The 20,950-nt window shown below is 38.9% G+C and overlaps 1 protein-coding gene across 3 annotated transcripts in view; it reads left to right on the top strand.

Annotated features, from left to right (window-relative positions):
- LOC102693236 (zinc finger protein 236) overlaps nt 1-20,950 on the top strand; it is a 99,339-nt gene that overhangs the window by 36,546 nt on the left and 41,843 nt on the right. For all 3 annotated transcript variants that reach the window (XR_001479546.2, XM_015357165.2, XM_015357163.2), the window contains exons 11-18: nt 3,244-3,447; nt 5,429-5,567; nt 6,799-7,059; nt 8,823-9,073; nt 13,175-13,276; nt 17,059-17,201; nt 17,716-17,819; nt 20,502-20,653. Coding sequence is in view for 2 of the 3 variants with exons in the window: in XM_015357165.2 (XP_015212651.2) it covers nt 3,244-3,447; nt 5,429-5,567; nt 6,799-7,059; nt 8,823-9,073; nt 13,175-13,276; nt 17,059-17,201; nt 17,716-17,819; nt 20,502-20,653 (1,356 nt within the window). In the remaining variant the exon portion in view is untranslated. The remainder of the gene's footprint in view (nt 1-3,243; nt 3,448-5,428; nt 5,568-6,798; nt 7,060-8,822; nt 9,074-13,174; nt 13,277-17,058; nt 17,202-17,715; nt 17,820-20,501; nt 20,654-20,950) is intronic.

The raw sequence follows: 20,950 nt of genomic DNA, 5'->3' as shown, positions 1-20,950 counted from the left end.
TTAAACAGCTGTTAATATGTATAAACTCTTATGTTTTTTTTTACATTATTTGGTGTTGTTTATTGTTTCATGACCCTTTCCTAAATTCTAAAATTAAACGAAATGATACGACATTGAAATGGGCATTTGAAACATTTCACAATTTCAGGTTAAGAAATTTGACAATTGGACTTAGCTATCATTTTTAGATTCTAAGTTACCTACACATAGCTAATTTCGGCACTCATGATATTCTGCAAATACCAGTAATTAAAAAAAAAAACTCGAATTATTTGCATAATCACCTAAACATTGCTGTAGAGAAGAGATTGAAAATGTTAAGCTTTTGATATATCAGTGTTCACAGAACATAATTTTCCTTTCAGGGTTTTAAAGAAGTGTGTAATTGCAATCCACATTTTGGAAAGGATTAAGACATCTGTATGAAGGATAATGCAAATGTAAAACTTAATCATCTTTAATGCAAGGAGTTTACAGTACTCAACTAAGGAATCATCTTCTAGCTTAATTTTGGTGATTCATAATTACACTTTAGAAATTGTTACTTTCCAACTCAGAAACAGCACAGGAATACAGAAAAACTTTTTTAAAACTTATGCATTTTTTTCTTTGTTTTTGAATTGTTGCCATTATGCATGTTGCCGTTTGTTCATCTGAGTCATGCAAGTATCTGACAGTGCAATCACTCTTTTGACATCAGTGTAATTAGTACTTTTTTACCAATCAAATTAGCTCCTTAGTTAAAAAGGTGCTTCCAGTAGTTTCCAGTAATTGCTTTGGTGATTGTCGAGCCTGTTTTTTTTATTAGACCGCAGAATAGGATGTTCATGTTTAATAACTGCTTTCCATGACATGCTGTTCAAAATAAAGATACAAATGATATTTTTTTTACTTGTTTGGGGTGGGTTGGAATGGCTTTGTGCTGCAGTGGTCAGCATAGCTGCCTTACAGCACTGGGGTCTTGATTTCAGTTCTGGGGTACTGTCTGTGTGGAGTTAGTAAGTTCTCCCTGGGGTTATGTGGCTTTCATCCAGGTCCTCTAGTTGCCTCCTATAGTCCGAAGACATACTGATAGGTTATTTGACTTCTGGGAAAATTGGCCCTCCTGTGAGTGTGTGCATGTCTGTTGCATGTGTGTGCCCTGTGATGAACTGGTATATCCTGCCTTGTGCCTGTTGCTTGCCAGGATAAACTCCAGCTCCCCCACAAACCTGTATTGGATAAAGCAATTGAAAAATGGATGGGTGTTTGTGGGAGATGGCTTGGTGTTTATATATTGATACTTGTTCTTTTTACTTCCAAAAGTATTAACACAGTGTAAGAAAACAACAGTAAAAAAGTGGTTCTGTTGAAAAATTGAAAAAAAAACAAGAAATGAATTCTTTCAATTTTTATCTTCACTCTTGCAAAGATCAAGTCCAGACTTGATTGTCCCTCTGTCAGCTACAATTTCCTATTTGTAGACATTTTGGGGGGTAAAGTGCTGAGCTGCATATAGTGCTGATGTGTACATTGGAGTAAATAATAATCTGCAAACAGTACAAAACCAGAAAAACAGGACTGAGTTTAACAGGTACATTATCTGACCCCCTGGGTAACTGCTTCCTTTATCCTTGGGAGTTTGCCACAAATCTTGTGATAAAGCCAACAACGTAAACTCATTTCATTCATGATTGAATTGAAGGTTTATCAGTTTCTTGTTTGGTCTGTCTTCATGAGGTGAAGTAGATAACACAGTTGATTTATTGTTTGGCTCTATATACTTCATCAGAAATCTACTCCGTGATACCTCAGCTGTCTGCCTGCTTTGTAAAATGTGTGCTTTTCCATCTGTACTTTTCTCACTTAAGTGACTTGACTAGCTAAACTTTTATTAATGTGAAAGGAAGCAGGTATATTTTTATTGTTTGAGCTATTGTGTACTCCCATAATGCTTGACAACTCACCAGAGATGGTGAATGACAAGATGAATGCCCCTTTGATACAATGGACACCAGTCTGATGCTGCCAACTTATCTTTGTGGTCTCTGGTCGTGACCCTGGCACATGGATTCACACTCACCTCTCTCTTGAAGGCAAGTCCTTCAAGTGTAGCTGGATGCTTCACAACACGAGCAATCAGAAGCTCTGAGCCTCCTTTTTCCCTTGGCAGGGAGTTGATGGGAGGGGGCTGGGCTCGAAGAATGCAACACCACAAGTCCCCGCATTGCAGGGCCACAAAAAGATATGGGCACTCTTTGAGCGATCCATTCATCAAGGTTCTGCCGCAGTCTCTCTTTCCCTTTGAATCTTAAATTAAGAGTTGCGATTGATGACGCGGCTTGACTGGATGTTGAAATTGCACTAAACTTGTTTCAGGACTGGAGGCTTCAGATCACCGGTGCATGGTAATTTATCACCTGCATAAAGATCCAAGCCAAGTGCTTCATCTGCCAATGGAGAAAAATTACCTTTATGTGTCATTTTGTGCTTTGGTTCCTGTAGAATAGAATGTGGCACTGAGCGAAAGTGTTCCCCAGATGAGGCTGGAATTATGCACTAATTGATTCATCAAGAATTGTTTGTATGAGTCGCAGAGATATTTTATCACTAACATGTGAAGTGAGTGCAATTGACACATAATACAAAGTCGGGGTACTAAGACCAGCATAAACGTTTCAGCAGCATCCATGTTAAAGAAACATACATCTTAATGGATTCATGTTAAATGTATCAGGGGGCACATTGTAAACCTGAACAGTTTCTCTTGTATTTCCATGACTCATATCCACAGTAAATTAGTTAATAATATGACAACATTAAGTATTTTTAGGCATTTAATTAAAATGCACAGGGTTTTTGGAGTTGACTGTTAATCCCAAACGTAGTTGCTAATTGCTTTTTTCCCCTAGTTTGTGAATACATAACAAGGGGATTTTCACACTATAATGCTACTGGTGATTACTATTGATTTTGGGATTGTGGGTTGTTGTGTATTCCATTTTTCTGAAGCCATACAAATTCTGAATTACTGCTGATTGATGATTAGTGACTATTGGACATTTGCATGGGAATTTTATTTGTTTTGCTTTTTTGTTGTGTCAATTATAGTTTTCAATATAGGAATTAATGTACCTCTGTATAAAGATGGGGGGGAAAGCTGTCCTCTTGTTGTCCAGGTTGCATTTCCAAGTGGATAGAAAACACGCAATCATTTGGTTCCATTTTGATGTGCATTTGTTTGACACTTTGAATTCTTTGAAGGTGTGCGGCCGTTTCCCTGTCCCCACTGTGAAAAGATCTTCCGTACATCCGGACACAGGAAGACTCACATTGCCTCCCACTTCAAGAGCATGCAGATGAAGAAGCAGAAATACCCCCGCAAGCCCCAGAAGATCCGGGTGGTGAAGAACAGCCTTCCTCTGCCAGACATTCCTCTTCAGGAGCCCATCCTCATCACTGACCTAGGTAAAGGGCAGAGCGAACTATTCTTCTGAGGGTCTGCTTGTGTGTCATTGTGCGCAGTATATTATATATCAACAGCAATAGCATAGATTACTTATTTTACATGAAGTGAAACTACTTTCTCTGTGTTTGTATTTTAAATCATGAGCAGGGTTTCATGTGTTCAGGCACTACGCATGTAGTTCAAACGCATGTAGTGTACCATAAAGAAGCAACGTCAGATTACAGAGTCTCTGTAACGGTCACTGAGAGCTGTGAAGAACTCAGATGGGGGATCTGCACTGATTTGTCCAGCTGATTTTATACTTGGGGTGGTGAATAATGAGCATGCACAGTGCCATGTGCAACCTATTGCTAAGTACCTAAGATCAAACGGCGAAATATAGAATTGGAATTCACTAATGTCAAAGACATTCAAGTCAGATCACTTGGTTGGAGGTTTAAGATGATAGATGAGTCACGATTTTCTAGCAATAAAGCTGTGGAGTTAGCTGCACTGTCAACTGATAAAGGGAGAATTAGTATAATTTCATTCAATAATTCCTAAAAAATAAAAAAACAGAGAGTCAACAGAGCTTCGCTTCAGAAAAATTGTGATCATTGCTGCCCAACCTCTGGCATTCTGTCACAAAACGATAGCAGTGTATGCCTTTTTTTAAATCTTTTTCAGTGGGCATCAAGTCAGGGACCTGGTGAAATCAGCACTTGATTTTCAAAAGCTGTTGGCCTTCTTTTGAAGCCAGTGTTCTGTTGCTCTTCCTGAGGGTATTACAGGATGAATATGACAGGCATACCAAGGCTTCATTAAAATGAAGACATGTGCTTGCTTTAAGCGGTCCTGTAGAGCACACAATGACAAGGATACTCTGAAGTTCCTGAAAGTATTCCTGGCCGTGCATTTTATCATTTACAGGCATGAAATGCCACAAAAAAACGAAAAAAATGGAAATTAACAGAGCATTCAATCTGCCTCTGGAAAGCAGGCAAAAAATACTCCGCTTTCTAGGTTTGTAGAAACAGAACAAGGGTGACCCCACTACCATCCACACAGTGGGCAGAAATCTGGAACCTCAGTGCTCTAGAATGTCAAAATGCATAGGGAGAACCTAAAGGGACCACATTTCCCCCCCTTGGAATGTGGAAAATGTTGATGTAGAAATTCTTTGCTCTATCTCAGTCACCCCAAAACATATTAGTCCCTCCTTAGCCTCACACTCTTGCGTCTACCCTGTGGTCCATATTGATCATTAGTTAGAGTCAGTAAAAAGAAATACATCCAGAGTGAAAAGTTTACAAGCTAGAAATATTGGCAAAAACTGCAGACTGCTGATTGTGTGTCAGGAGAGCAGACAGAGGGCTCCATGTTGCCCAGAAAGTTATGTTTTGAAGCAAATGTATATCTTTAAACTGTTATTAGAATCAAGATGTAGCAGGTGTTTTCCACTGCTTAAGTGAGCTCATTATTTTCGATTTGATCATTTACATAAGCGTGACAAATTTAAGCTGATGTGTGAAAGATGTGTTTCAAATCACATTTTTATTTACAAAGTAGAAGAGGAACATGATGGATAACGGTGAATTAAATACCGTGGTTAAACGTTCCCAAGCTGAAAAGCTGTAACCCTTGAGGAAATGTTAAAAATATGCTTTTCAGCAACACCAGTATCAATAATAAATGCACTGAAGTTCAAAACATCCCCAGGAACCAGTAAAACACCCAGACCTGCACTTTATTAGATGTTTAGAAGTGAAGTCATTTGTGCCTTCAATGAGTCATGGCTCACCTTCTTGTCAGAGCTAGTTCTCATTAAGGGCTTTGTTTTCCTTTTCACTGAGCTTTTATGCTGGTGTTTTAGTGGGGTTTTTTATTATCTGTGTACACACAACATAAAAATCCACTTGTTTTATTTTTTTGTTTTTGATCTGCAGTTTCAAAAGACAAAGAAAGAGCTCTCTCAGTTGCTGTCTCTCTGTTTCTCCATAGGTCTTATACAGAGCCAGAACCCTCGCAATAGCCTCTCGTTACAACAGTATTTAGACATCATTGAAAGCGACCGGCCTTATAAGTGTCACTTTTGCAGCAAAGCGTACAAGAAATCTAGCCATCTTAAACAACACGTCAGGTAAGGCATCCATTTGATGAGACAACAGTCCAAAAACAACCAAATCCTCCCCTAACTATCTCTATTTCGTGAGATGAAGCCAAAGATAGGCTTTGGTAGGCAAAGAACAGTTATATTCCCATTAGTCAACCTCATACATACACCAGGTGTTCCCAATGCTGGTCTAAAGGACCCCCACACCTGATGGTTTTTGTTCCACCTGAGCGCTCAGTTAAATAACCCATTCATTAATAGACCTAATAATAAGTTTCATTTGAACTCTTTAATTGTTTTCAGAGGAAGTCAGAGGGGCTTGCCCTTTAATTGCATTTCATAAATAACTTAAAATCTCCAGCCTTTGAGTAGAAAAATAAAACCAGACCAATTAATTGGTTTAGTCAGCTGCAATGAAGACCAGCAGGTGTGTGGTTCCCAAGGATGAGGACTGGGAACACCTGAGCTGCATACTTACATATGTAAAAATTAAAACAGTGGTTCACACTGTGCATCATGTTTTAACAATATATTAAATTCAACAGTGCTGTGTCGTATGAACCTTCTTACTGTGCACACCAGTGTGATCTTGCATCAAGGTGCATTGCTCTCAGCCAGTCAGAAAGGAGTGAGTGGTGTCTGGAATCTCAGGCTGTGATACACAGATAAATCTGAGAAGCTATTTTTAGTAATTGATTGCTTATAAGTACTTCCAGCATGTGTGCCTGATGCTCATCCACCCTAAGCTTTCCCATCTCTGGATATATGCCCATTTCAAACAAAATTGGAAAATGTGCTATTTCTTAAAGGTCAAATCTAAATCTAGATGTGTGAAAGATTACATTTTAGTCTTTTAAGAGTACTGTGGTGTGTCTCTCCGATCTTAAATAATCCATTTTCTAAGAAACTGTTGTCACAAGTACATCTAAAGGACAGGGACACAAACACTTACAGATACATGAAGCACTGTCTTCCTTCTTTCTGTTTCATAACAGTACAACAAGAGTAAAAAAAAATACCAGACCTTCTACAGAAGGCTTTCTCATTTCACAGCTTGGGGGAATGAATGCTACAATAAAAAAACTCAGAAAGAAAAGGCAGACGTTTGATTCATTGCTCAAAGGCACTGTTATTAACTGTTAACAATAGTGAAAAGAAACATGTCCTGGTGCCTGATGGGAAGACTACAATCTTTAAAGTGGCACAGAGGGCCAGCAGCAAACCTTACGTTTTGTGGTTTCTTCTGGTTTCGTTCCAGATCGCACACAGGAGAACGGCCATACAAGTGCCTGCAGTGCAGTAAAGGGTTTGCCTCCTCTGGTGTTCTCAAGGCCCACATCCGCACACACTCCGGACTGAAGGCCTACAAGTGCTTGATCTGTGACAGCACCTTCACCACCAGTGGCAGCCTGAGACGCCACATGACGACCCACAGTGACCTCCGACCCTACATGTGCCCTTACTGCCAGAAGACATTTAAGTCCTCTCCAAACTGCAGGAAGCATATGAAAACTCATAGGTTGGTACTCCCAACACCTCTGCTAGGCAGTCTTGGTTTGGTTCCTGTAATGGCATGTGAAATATAAGATCATTGATGGTTCTGGGTTTCTTTATATTAAATATTAATTTAAAGTGTTGTGAGCGGCAAGGTGAAGTAGTTGTTAGCATTGCCGCCTCTCAGAGCTGGGGCCCTGGGTTCAATGCCAGACCTGGGGTCCAAAAACACACTGGGAGGTCAATTGTCTTCAGGGAAAATTGACTCTGTTGTGCTTACCTGTATGTGTCTGCCCTGCTGTGGACTGGCATCTCATCCAGGGTGTGCCCTGCCTTGTGCCCATTGCGTGCCGCGATAGCTTCTTCGCAACCCTGAATTGGAAGAAACAGTTGGAAAATAGGTGGAAGGATTAGAGTGTTACTGAGTGAGCTTGGGTGACTGTCACGATGTGGTTATGGTAGCATAAAATACATTTTTAGTAGTTTTCCTGTACATTTTATTAGTGACAGTGTGCTCATTTCTCTTGAGATGGTATTGAATTGCATACTCTAGAACATTCATATTTCTTTATAATGTCAATTAGTTGTTAATTTCACTAGAAAAGCATTTTGAATATTTATGTGAAAAGACTCTGTAAAAGTGATATCTAAAGTCCATCTCTTACTCCACTTATCTAATAGGTTATGATAGCTGAAGAAGAACTTTAAATGTTTTTCTTCACTTGTTTCACTTTTTTTTACACTATCACTGTCTTCTTTTTTTTATATTGGAACCACCTTTAATACCTTCCTAATTAATTAATAAAAACCCCAGTTGTTCATCACCTGCAAACCTTGCTCCAGCACAGGGAGGATAAAGAAAATGCATTATGTTCCTCAAATCAAGTGCTTTTCAGAACTGTTGGCCATGTCCCAAAATGCCTAAAGGCAGGACTAGCTGTAGCCTGATCTGATTTATAACCTTTTTAGTAAAAACATATACTTCAGTTTATTTTGGAAGCTTCCTTTACACCAAGTGTTTTTAGACCTTGAGTTTCCAGGTTTCATTTAAAATGCGATCTCAGCTAATTCACTGACACTGGAATTTGTTTTTTGTTCTTCACATGAAAACAACTAAAGAAATCTTGTTAAGCACACAGTCCCTTAAGCTAAAGTGTTTGTTGGCTGGATCCAAGAGCTGAAACAACAAGCAGGAGAGACAATCTTTCCAGGAACTGGGCCAATAACCTTGGCTTGAGATTGTAGTTTCATTACCCTGCCTTTTAAGGTTTTTTTTTTAATATCTCTCTATTAACCATTTTAACAATTGCTTGCTTCTGCTGGCTAGCATTACAGGTGGCTTTCATTATCTAGTCTACTAGAAGAGACTGTTGGCCATTAAGCACACAGAGTAAAATTTTTGTATCTCACTCAAAAGAAAATGAAATAATACCTGTGTTCTGGAAAGCGACACTATCTCTAGACTTAAATTCTACCTCAGCTCTTAATGACTTAAAACAGCTCATTATCAGTTTAATTGGGCTTCAGCATTCAGGGTGTATCCCATCTCGTGACCATTGCTTGCTGGGATAGGCTCCAGCTCCTCTGTAACATTTACTTGAATGAAGTAGTTAGAAAATGGATGGATGGAATTTACACATGGTTATTGGCCGTTCAGGTCCTGGTGCTTTAAAAAAGACCTAGAAAGTGGAACAGGAGTGGACACCTCTGCACTAAGGGATTGAGAAAGTGGTGGTGGGCTGTTTCCGTGGCGTTTGACTGGCCATGTGCTGTGGTCTCTGCCCTAAGGTACGAGTTGGCTCAGCAGCTTCAGCAGCCACAGCAGCCACCGCCGCCGCCCTCTCTGGATGACCCCATGGCCCCGCCGGCCGTCAGCGCGGAGATTCAGGTGGAGATCGAGGGGGAGGAGCTGCAGCAGCCCGCCGCTGTGAGCTCCGAGCAGGAGAACATGCTGGGGCTCAGCCAGCCCCAGGTAGCTGGCCCCCAGCAGACTGGGCTGGAGCAGCAGCTGAGCGACCAACCGCTGGTGCAGGATGAAGGTAGACACCTGAGGGACTATTTCTGTATCTTTCTGACTCCTTAAGATAAGAGTTCATTTGATGGGTAGGATATGGCCACATAAACAAAAATATTAGATCATACTTCGTTCTCATATAGTATAATGCATCTTACCATTGGCTGGGTAGCTTAGCGTGTGTGGGGAATGCTGTAGAGTTTTGTCCATCCAGAAATTGGGCAATAACAAAGCTGATACATTAGTATTTTTTGTGAAGTATTATGAGTATTTTGACTGTGCATAATGCAAGACTCTCAAGATAATGACAGCACTTGCAATAACAAGTAAGAATTGGTACTTGCAGTGAGCAAACAAAAACAGTAAATACTAAGCAGTGTTGTTTTTAGAGTTTTAGAGTTTGCAAAAGGTCCTTAAACCCATACCCACTAAACCAGGGGAGTCCAGTATTTGACCTAGAGAGCCGATGTGTCTTGGGGATTTCACTGCAGTTCCAAGCTCAGCAAGCTTAATCAGCTAGTTACTGGATTGATTTGACCAAGTTAACAGCTTCTGAGTTTTCAGCTGCTGCTTTAAAGAGATCTGGAAAACCTGCGGACATACTGGAACTGCAAGATCAGTGTTGACAAATCTGTACTAAATGATTTCAAAGCTTTACCTTGAGCATTAAAATAACACTACAGCTTCTAAGAAGCTCCCAGACATGTCTGCTCTCTTATATTCCAGTTCATACATTCAGGCTTGAACAGGCTTTTAACTGTAGAGGGAGAAAAGGAAGGAGTAGTAAGAGAGTGCTATAAAGATATTCGGATAAATAAAATATCTTGTACATGTTGGTACAAATGTTCTTTGATGTTCTACTGTTCATCTGCTAATATAAATAGAAAAACAGCTTTTTTGGAAATCCTCAGAGGTGAAATTTGCTGCTCATTTGAAAAAAATATTGTGCAAATGTAAATCGAGTGAATTTTCTGAGTTTTAATTATTTATGAAAAGGAGTGATGGACTGTTTCTTTTGTTTAAACTGAATTTCATAAGGGTAGACATAAAGTGGAAAGAATTTCAACCTGCAGCAGAACAGTTTGTAAACTTGTGAGTTTTATTACAGTTATTATATGGTTCTGAGGGCCTGTTGTTAGAGAAATAGCACAAAGGATAGTTCTGGGCAAGAATGATGACATAATGGTCCATATGATTATATAATTATATTGCTAGAAGCAAGCCTGGACCTTATTGTAATTAAGAACCCGGCACTCACAGTACTTTTAATTAGTTTTCTGTGACCCAATTTCCACCAGATGATGCGTCTGCAGCCACATAGTATTTTTGCAGCAATGTAGGAAGTTTTTATCTGTAGAGAGCCTCTCTCTATTTCTGAGCTTATTTAATGTATAAATGCACAGAATTCAAAACCTGAGAGAGTGCCACTGTTATTTGGGTTGTTTGTAACTGGGATTTCGCAGTAGTTCCCAATCCTGAAGCTGGAGGATCTCTGTGTCTCCTGATTTTTGTTCCAACTGAGCTGTTAATCATAGAAACTTATTGATCCCTTTCATTAAGCTTCTTTCTTCATTAGACATTTTTGGCTTGTTTTTGGTTTAAAAAACTCACAGGTGTGCTATTGAGGAGAAATTCCACGAACTGAGCTTCTTTCGTTGACTCCTCATAAAAAGATTTCTTCTGCTTATAAAAAGATTTCTTTATTTCTCTCTGTCAATAGGTACAATTAATGACACTGAGATATGGTTAGGAATGGTTCTGTCTCAAATGCTCGCACCGAAAAAGGACACTCTGTGCTCTGAAGGGGTCTAATTACTTACATTCCACACCTGATTGAGAGAATTTGTGAAGAGAACACAAATTGGCTAAATGTCAGTAATCAATAACCACATTCAAGTTCTTATAAACCTGAATGATGTCTTAATCAGCTGGAGGTCTGTTTATGGCTTGAAATGCTGTATCTCATGTGACCTATGATACAGCATTTCAAGCCATACTGGGTCTGGTAATGGGAACGGTTTCAAACCTTGGGGTCTTAGTTTATTTTAGCTAACCATCCTTCAGGATCAGGGTTGGGAATCAATGCTGTACCTGTATGTGCAGAAAAATTTGAATCTCACCAGTCATCATCTTCAGGACTTACTGGATGTTCTGTAAAACCAGAAGGTCAGGTTTTATTACACATTTCTTTGCTTGGCTGTGTTACAAATATCTGAGCTGAGCAGTTTGAACTCCCTACAGCTGAAGTATAAAAAAAGCTTAAATGGGGAGACCTACATGCAGCCCCGAATTTAATACTATGGTTTGCTGGTTAATTGTTTGCCTCAAGATGTGGTATAATTAAAATAAAGAGAATCTGGCCTAAATTTCATGGATAGATTTTCCAGGCAGAGTAGTGCTAAGGTGGCATTTTCTAAAGGGAAACATTAAGTTCTATTGCTTATATAGTTTGTTTACAAAATACCTTCTGCAGGTGATTGCTTATTAATGTGCAGGAAAAGACAGTAGTCTCTTCTCTAGCTTGTCATGACTGGGACAGGACAAGTGGATGTAACATTACAAACCTCTCTTGGCAAGATATCATATTTTTGTGCAGAAGTGTAGATTCAGACAGTTCACTTGCAGGTAGTTAATTGCATATACCTGTAGGTTGGTTTCTGCTTTGTTTTACCTGATACTAAAAATGGTCAAGGAATATGCTGATATTAATAGTGAGTTTCAGTGTTTCATGCAGAGAAAGCTTTTCCTGCTACAGGATCTGTCTCTCTTCTGCTAATTAAAGGTCATTGTGTTTGGTTGAAAATTTATTATTCATCTAAAGGTCTCTTGAGTGATAATCGTCCTTCTAATAAAACAAAGAGGCAGAAAAGGAAAATTAACCAATGCTCTGGGGGTTTACATGCACTTGAAAATCACCTACACAATGAAGATTTTCATGTTGAGTCTTCTTGCAAAAGCAGAAGTGAAGCATTTAGACGTACAGTATGTCAGATGTACTCTTCATATAAACTATAATATCAGATGTACATTTAAATATTCTCTCTCATTTATTCATATTGAGTTGTTCTTCCTGAAACAGAGCTGTGTAGCAGCATATTTCCTGGAACAGATGACCAAAGCCTTTAGAGAGAATGGGTAGAGATTTCTAACAGAACCCGCCTTGCTGTGGGTTCTTTGTAATGCTTAAGGAGGCTGCTGAAATGTTCTGTCAAAACATGTTAGTCATGAATTACCAAAAAAATGATGGCAAAAAATTCCAAACTGTTTCAAGTAAATAATCTACATCATTAATCTTTTTAAAGTGCTGCCAGGGCAAAAAACTAATTTGCATCCTGTTTAATGCGATATTGTTTTTTTTTAATTCAAGCAAAGCAAGTGTGTCTGACCCAAAAGCCCAGTTTGATGTACTGTGGGGGCTCAGAAAATCCATAAGCTGTTATTAGGTCAGAATATGCTTCAAGCAGTGGGTGATTATTAAATATTGCAATTCCTCAGTATGAGGTTAAACTGTATACTGTATTTTATGCTAACATATGCTCTGGTGTGTATCTCTTTGCTGTATTAAACAATGACAGTGACAGTTCTCTTGAAGACACTGCATTAGAGAGCAATAAATAGGCAGAAAGCATTTGGAAACAATATCATTTGATAACCCAGGTGGAAAAGCAATATCTTTCCTTAATTCATATAGCAAGGTATTGTGATGGGTGTGACATCACATGACACATTGAAATGTCAGTGCAATGTAATGTGCAGTGTTTTACTATGATGGATGACATTACAATCTCTGTTTGTTTCTTTGGGCCCTCTGACAACTAAGAAACAGTTATTTTTCCTTTAATAACTCCATAGCTGATGAACAGAGAACAAATATTGCAGTACTGCGATATACTGTATGATTAGTTGGGAAAATTCTAGGACAGCTAGGAGGGGCATAAAGGTGTAACTGATTAATACATTTGAATGTTTTTTTCCAAATGTAAATGTTTTTTCCACTCATTATAGTGGTAAAAAAAAAATTAAATGAAAATTGAATCAATGTCTGTTTTTTTTACTAAGCGATTGGTGTGTTTGTTGCTCTGTATAGGACATTGTTAACATTTTTTTTCTGTCGTCCATTGAGTAGATACCTTTGTGACAACCCAGCATGCTCTACCTCAGAATATCAGCCAGTTTGAACCGCAGGCCATAACCCAGCAAGCCTTTGACCAGCAGGCACTAACCCAAGGTAACAATCATGTTCAGTTGCATAGCACAGCTACTATACTTGGCTTTGCTTAAATTTTCATTTGTGTGTATATTTCTTCTCCTAGATATAGTCCAACCACATATGACCAGCTTTTGGAAGTCAGTCCTCAAGGATGTCTTTATTGTATCTTAAGATTTTATATCTTGGCATATTTGTACTGTCACACATTTTGACATGTTTGTTATGGCTCCTTACAACCTCTCTTACAACTGTTTTCAGTAAAATATATAGCAAATTACTTTTTACCCTCTCTATCCCAATTAATTAATTTATAAATGACATAAAGCACATTTTTAAAATGAATATATATTTTTTATAAATCAAAGGGAATACTTTTAAAAGTGTATGAAGTTACAGAACATGTCAGCAAAATCTGCAAGGCACCATATTCAAATTTGTCAACGATTCTGGCCATGGGTGCCTCCCCAGATTTCAGGTTTTCTCTCTCCTGGACATTTCTGTGAATGAGAATATGAATATATCAGCTAATTTGTCCTTACCTCATTTATTCTGGAGTTACATTGATGTCAAGTGCACAGAAACATACACAAAGCCCAAGTAATTCCTTTTCAAAACAGTTTTATTGGAATACTTTGGCAGACAAAAAAAGAAAATGCACACAGCAGAATGCTTTTCGAATGTTCACAGAGCATTGTTTATCAGTGTCTGCCAGCCATTTGTCTTTTACTAATGAAGACAAGACAATACCTCTCAGTTATAAGGATGAGGGTGCGGAGAGTTGTGGGTAGGCTAGGACCCAGACAGGAACACCTATACTGTATGAAACCAGCCCCTCAGACCTTGAGCCTCAGTTCCGTTTTTCCACTGTGTCTATTGCTGGTGTGTGGTTGTGTAAATGTTTTTTCAGGAGATTAATTGCTATTTAAAAAAAAGAATCCTTTATCGCTTCTGTTTGGAACTCCAGAGGTCATGTAGTCGGAGTATTTGTCATGGTTAAGCACAAACAGAGATCAAGACTGCCTGTTTCTTCTTAACTCACACAATTTATACCAGCCTTATTTTTTTTTTATTTGTAATGGCTTTTTTTCTGCACTGCAGCAAAAATTTTAATAACCCCACCTCCTGCTAGCGTCTGACTCCTAACCAGCATCCTTGTTTTCTGTGATACAATGTGCCTTTACTGTACTTTGGTTCAGATGTGCAGAACATTTTGAATGCAGGTCCACTTTCCCATTTAGATGCAATGAATTGCTTTAAAGAAAAGCTAGATAGGATGCACAAGGCAGGCATCCTATTAGTATTTTATTCAATTGCTAATTTAATTACATTCTTGCTGGTTCTTATAATCAGTTGCAGGCTCAGTGCTCACACATCATGATAATTAATATTTATGTGGAATATCCTAGTCTCCTAAAATCCTTTTGTATGACATGTTTGCATTGTACCCATAGGATAAAGTCACTGTATTGTATATCAGCATATTCAAATGGTAATTTTCCTCATTAATGGAGTGTTTCCTTTAATTGAATGTTAGAAGTTTAGCTGAATTTCTTTTTTGCTCTTCAGAGGAAAACATTCTAAAAGGACTTCGTAACACTTAACAATAGTGCAGTGTAGTTTATTTCTTTCAAAGAAGCAGGAGATCCACCACTAAGAGATGATTGATGTCCACAGTTTTTAAACCTTTTTCATGGGTTCTTCAAAGTGAAGAAGGTCTGGTTTGACAGTCTCACCCTTCTTTCTTCTCAAACACCACAAACAAGGGGAAATAAATCAAAATCCACGTTCAATTGTGGATTCATCTGTTAAAATGAGTTATAGGATTATTTGACTTTCTGTCATTTTTTGTGTTTGCTGTAGAGAGGCTAATGTTTATCAGGAATCATACATCAGAAGCAAAACCAGGCCAGGCTCTGTGTGAGAGCTGTGGTAAACCAGAAAGATTAATGCTGTGTACCTACTGAATATCTTTAGAGATGAGTAAGCAATATTAATCAATGCCTGGATTTGTCTTCTGTCTTCTGATTTCCTTTATTGATTTTTCCAGGGGGTGTCTTAGTCTATGATATGTGTTATCATAAGGAAGCAGCTACTAAATGCAAAAAAAGGAAATTTCTCTTCTTTTTCACATTGTAAAAAGACCAAACTGAATTGTTTCTGCCATATGTTTGTACACCTTGTGAAAAAGTTAAACATCTAGAATTTTCCAATGCAAAAAGGAGTAAAAAAAAAGGTTTTACTCTTTTTTACATTAAAATGTTTAGAGCTCATTCCCCCATAAAAAAATAACACAAAACTAAAGTTTATTAGCTTCAGATTCTGAGATTATGTGTGCTAGGTCACCTTCGGAGCCTGGGTTTTGAATGATCAATATTTATATGAGGTTTGAAATACAGATTCAATTCAAGATGCGCTCATCCCCCCCATAAAAAAATAACATGAAACTAAAGTTTATTGGCTTCAGATTCTGAGATTATGTGAGCTAGGTCACCTTTGGAGCCTGGGTTTTGAATGATCAATATTTATATGAGGTTTGATATACAGATTTTGTCTCAGATCTGTGGTGATAGCTTGCAAAAGAAGCCATTTTGGGAATGCACTTGGCATTGCTGATGGGGATGATTAATAGTATTAAATTAAAAAGCTTATTGTAGTATTTAACAAACAAATGACATTGTTCTAGTATTGGATAACAATGGAGAATTTTCCCTTATTAAATAACAAAGAGGTTGTAACATTATCTAATAGCAGTTTAAATTATTCTTGTGTTCAATAACATTTTTGTACTGCATTGTATTAAAAAGGTCTGATGTGTTAAAAATACAAAGGTGGAAAATAAAATGATTTGCAACTGCACCATCACAGACAGAGCTGGAGGCCTTGTCAGAGTAGACAAGACACTGATAAGGCTTTGCACCATCAGATGAATTGATTTATATCCATCAGTCATCAACAAGATCTGTAACATGCAGCAGGTGTTGCAGGTGTCATACAATGCAAGATGCTTCTCATTGTATTTTTAAATGTCTTTTTTAAAACATATTTACTAATTGCCAGGTCTCAAAAATGTCTACGATACGTATAGTAGAATCCCAGAGATGCAAGCACTTTGGGAATGGAGGTTATAAGTAACTATGAAAATTAAAAATAAGTCATGCCTGTTCTTTCACAAAATCTCTAAAAAAGACATATTCTGAAACTTTTGAAAGCTTTATAAATTTGTTGTACAAAGGAAAATGCCGAATGTATCTACTTTAATTGGACAAGTACCTCAGCATCTTCACCTTTTTAAAGATCAAATTATTTTGCTAAGCTTCCCCTTGACTTGTGGAAAGAATTATTTTTACTATTGCCACAAACACTCCTCTATGGCAGTTTGTGAGGCCTTTCTCCTTTGCATCTTTTACTTTTAAGTGAAGCTGGTCCCCACTTCAGAGTCATTGTCAAAGCTTTGTTATTCATAAAAATAAAAACAAAACAACAATCAATTTAAGTGGCCATTGCAAACACAAACCGAAAGGAAAGTAAAAGAGCATTTCTTCAACTTCTTTTGAAACTCTTCAAACTTATCATCCTTGCTAAAAATACTGGTGCAGCAAAATATCCTTGTCTTTATTCTGAGAATCCAAACAGGAACTTTCTGGCACAAAAGCATCTGTCATTGAGTGAGGCCGACTAAAGAAGGTGACTGAGCAGTCAGTGTTTTAACGATGGTGCTTAATCCTTCTTCTTTACAGAGTTCTTAGTCAGTTATTCCCTATCAGAGAGAATGGATGTTTAACAAATGTATCGCGTTTTAGGTTTTACCATAGCGGACGGGTTCACCCAGCAGCCACCTTTCTCCGCGGTTCAGCAGCTTCAGGATTCCAGCACGCTGGAGTCTCAGGCACTGTCCTCCAGTTACCACCAGCAGAACCTGCTGCAGGTCTCCGGTGCTGAGGTGGTAAGTCAGTCTGAAAAAAGGGTGACAGGGAAGGGCCCTGTGAGTATGCCTCTATCTCATCACTTCCCACATGGCGCTTTCCTACATGGGGCTTTCAAATGGAAACTCACCTTTGAAAAGTAAGTGTCTTGGTTAAAACAGAGTGTCATATATAGCTTGTGCTGGAGGTTGCTATCCATCGTACACCAGTGGCATCCGAACAGTACAGTATCTGGGGTCTTAACACCTGCTGGTCCGTCCAGCACATCAGGTTTAGCAGAAGGGTGTGTCTCTGTCATCTAACTGCAATTGGTCAGACAGCAGCCCCAGAGACCACCACAACAGGACACTTTGGTTTTATGTGCTTGGTTTTACACGTCATTATCATACATTTTCTGAATGTAAACGTGCTAGGAATCTACAATACCTAGTCCTTAAGACAGTAATACCATCCTAAAAGATAAAATGTATAATCATTTAAAACATGCCTCGTCAAGTTAAGTAAAACCAGTTAATACTGACATTTCTTTCCCAGACAAGTCGTCTACTTCAGGAGCCGCCTCAGAATGACCTTCAGCTGCAGCCACAGAGGCCAGACTTCCAGGAGGAAAGTGATGACAGCCACAAGAGGGCGTACAGGTCAGTGTGTGTGACCCCCAGTACCGGCTGAGGAATTCATCTTTTGACAATAACCTGATTTTGCGATTACGCAGCATAAATTAGGGCTGATGGGCTTCTCTGGGGCTGCTTACATGCACTTTTAGGCTACCCAGCTACCTGCATGAAAAAAGTATCTTTTCATTAGACGGTGGCAATAGGTTCCAAAGGTCTCTGCTTGCCAGAAATTACACAGTGTGATGCCTTTAAAGCAAGCAGCAGTTCTTCATTGCTTTAGAGCTGACAAGATTGAAAGTGTAATTCTTTTCTGCAGTACTGAGTGGCCAATCTGGCACAGAGTGAAGAACAGTCAGACCTTGCTCATGGTTTGTGCAGGTTTGGTGCCGTTCTTCCTTTTGTTAGGAGAGCCATTGCTACACGCTATGCTCTCTCCTAGATGAGGTATGTGGGCAATTAGCTAGCTCTTAAAGAATACAATTATGCACGTAGGGGCAGGATAATAATAATTAATAATAATAGCTTACACTTATATACAGTAGCACTTTTCTGGACACCCCACTCAAAGTGCTTTACAGGTAATGGGGACTCCGCTCCACCACCACCAATGTGCAGCCCCACCTGGATAATGTGACAGCACCCTTAGTGCGCCAGAACGCTCACCACACATCAGCTCTCAGTGGGGAGGAGAGGAGAGTAATGAAGCCAATTCATAGGTGGGGATTATTAGGAGGCCATGATTGGGCCAATGGGAAATTTAACAGGACGTCGGGGTTACACCCCTACTCTTTTCGAGAAACGCCCTGGGATTTTTAATGACCACAGTCAGCACCTCGGTTTTACATCTCATGTAAAAGGGCGGCGCCTGTTTACAGTATAGTGTCCCCGTCACTATACTGGGGTATTAGGACCCACATGGACTGCAAGGTGAGCGCCCCCTGTTGGCCCCACTAACACCTCTTTCAGCAGCAACCTTAGTTTTTCCCAGGAGGTCTCACACCCAGGTACTGACCAGGCTCACACCTGCTTAGCTTCAGTGGGTTGCCAGTTGTGAGTTGCAGAGTGATATGGCTGCTGGCATGGGGATGAGTCATGGAATCTAAGGATGTTAAAAGCAGACCCCCATAAGGAGATGGTTGCTAATAATTCAGCTCCTCTCCATCTTTTTGCCATATCTTGGATTTCATGCCACACACACACAATTACAGGCTACAACAGTGCATGAGTGATATGCAACAGCTTGTTAAATCTTTGACGGTGATTTATGATCCTCAGTTTTTCTGCTTGAGAGACGTGACGGTATTTAATTGTTTGACATGGGTCCACAATTTTGATCTTTATGCTTTAGGTTTGTGAAGTCTGCATTTTGTACATGCCAAAGTCCTCAATGTTCATCAGAGAGAACTACTTAGTGCTGAGTCTTTGGTGTGTCTGTCCTGTTGAAACAAAGAAAATTCACCCTGCACACTGCTGCAAGCAGTGTCTGTTTAGTTAAAAGCAGAGGTAAACAGGTATTACTGCCAGAAGAGAAAGAGCAAATATGGCTCTGTACTTTTCCCAGAATCATACATTTGTTCTTTTTGAATATGTGCATTCCCAGGTTAACTGATTATTGTTTCTTATCAAAGAGTGAAGTCCACAATGCATACCTCAGTAACTAGGGAATGCTGCACTTGAAGTTATCCTTGTGGGCACAAAGCCTATAGCAAGAAGCCTTCAAAAAGAATATTCACATCTAAATCCAGAATGATTTAGCATGATGGATCATGCATACAGCCACAGGATATGAACATATTGAGCATTCTTAATAGGCCACATAAATAGAACAGCAGTGGGAGGCATAATTGTTTGGAACGATGTGCAGCCCACATCAATTATGTTGAAGCTGTGATGCAGATAGACAGCACCATAAGTTATTTCAGTAAACTTAATGTCTGAAACTAAGGCAACAATAGCACTTCATTCTACAGTTTTTTCAAATATACTTCACTAGAACTGTTTTCTCATAGGTGGTTTGTAGATACTCCTAGGCTTTCATTTATGCTTTTTTTATAGGGGTTCTTTAAATACAAGTCTGCAACTATTCCTTGGATTTAATTAAGTACATTTAAATGATTGTAAAAGACCGATGGGTTTTGAATTTCTGAATGAACTCACCATATTTTACTAGATAATGTTTTTCTTTGTAAAACAAAGACATGTATTTCATAAAACAAGATAATTCATGAGGTAGTGTCCCCTGTTCAGAAGGGTAATGTATATAACTAACTGCTTGATGAGCACATGATTAGAAGTGATGGTTCTGAGTCTCTGATGCTGGAAAGTCAGACTTTACCTAAAACTGCAGCGGATGCAAAGACACATATTTCACTTTCCTGTATGTAGATGATTCATGCTGACATGTCTTAACTGTTGTAACATTGAAAGCTGACATTGGAAAAGTGCAATTTTCTGTGTACATCCCATAGGTTAAACAGGAAGTGCCATAGATGTTATATGTGATGTGTGCAAATGGAAGGCTACTTGTCTGTTTTATGCACTATCGGGTGTTTCTGGTCTTTATTATAGTCCAGTGATTTGGGAGCTCTCATATCAAATTGATAGATTTGAGGTCTATTTTCTTAAACCTGGGGAGGTTCCTCAATCAGAGATGTAAGGTATTAGAATGGAGTCCAGGCCTTACTAATGAATAGTGTATTTCTTCAGGTGCTCAATGTGTAACAAGGGCTTCAAGAAGTCCAGCCACCTGAAGCAGCACGTCCGCTCTCACACTGGAGAAAAGCCCTTTAGGTGTCACCTATGTGGTCGAAGCTTTGTCTCAGCTGGAGTTCTCAAGTCTCATTTAAACACACACACAGGTAAGACTCATAGCTAATACATTCAAGCTTTGTGTTCATTTCTTGACTGTGCCAGACTTTGAGGAGTACCTTTGGAATAGGCATGTTCAGTTTGTGTTTCTTCACAATAGCATGATTGAGTAACCTTTAGTTTCTTGGAGATCGAGACGAGGTTCTGGCATGAAAACAGTGCAGTAGCCAATAAAAGCAGAGGTTCTGAGCCATTCCTGTATCATGAGCTTATTTTGGAACAAGTAAAGGTTAATTCCGTGCTTAAAACTAAGAAGAAAGACAACATTTTGGCTGTTTAGCCTTCTT

Source organism: Lepisosteus oculatus, chromosome 10 (assembly GCF_040954835.1).
Source record: "Lepisosteus oculatus isolate fLepOcu1 chromosome 10, fLepOcu1.hap2, whole genome shotgun sequence".
In the NCBI taxonomy this organism is placed as follows: Eukaryota; Metazoa; Chordata; class Actinopteri; order Semionotiformes; family Lepisosteidae; genus Lepisosteus; species Lepisosteus oculatus.
The sequence above is the reverse complement of the archived record's forward strand: the minus strand, read 5'-3'. Positions and strand labels throughout refer to the sequence as shown.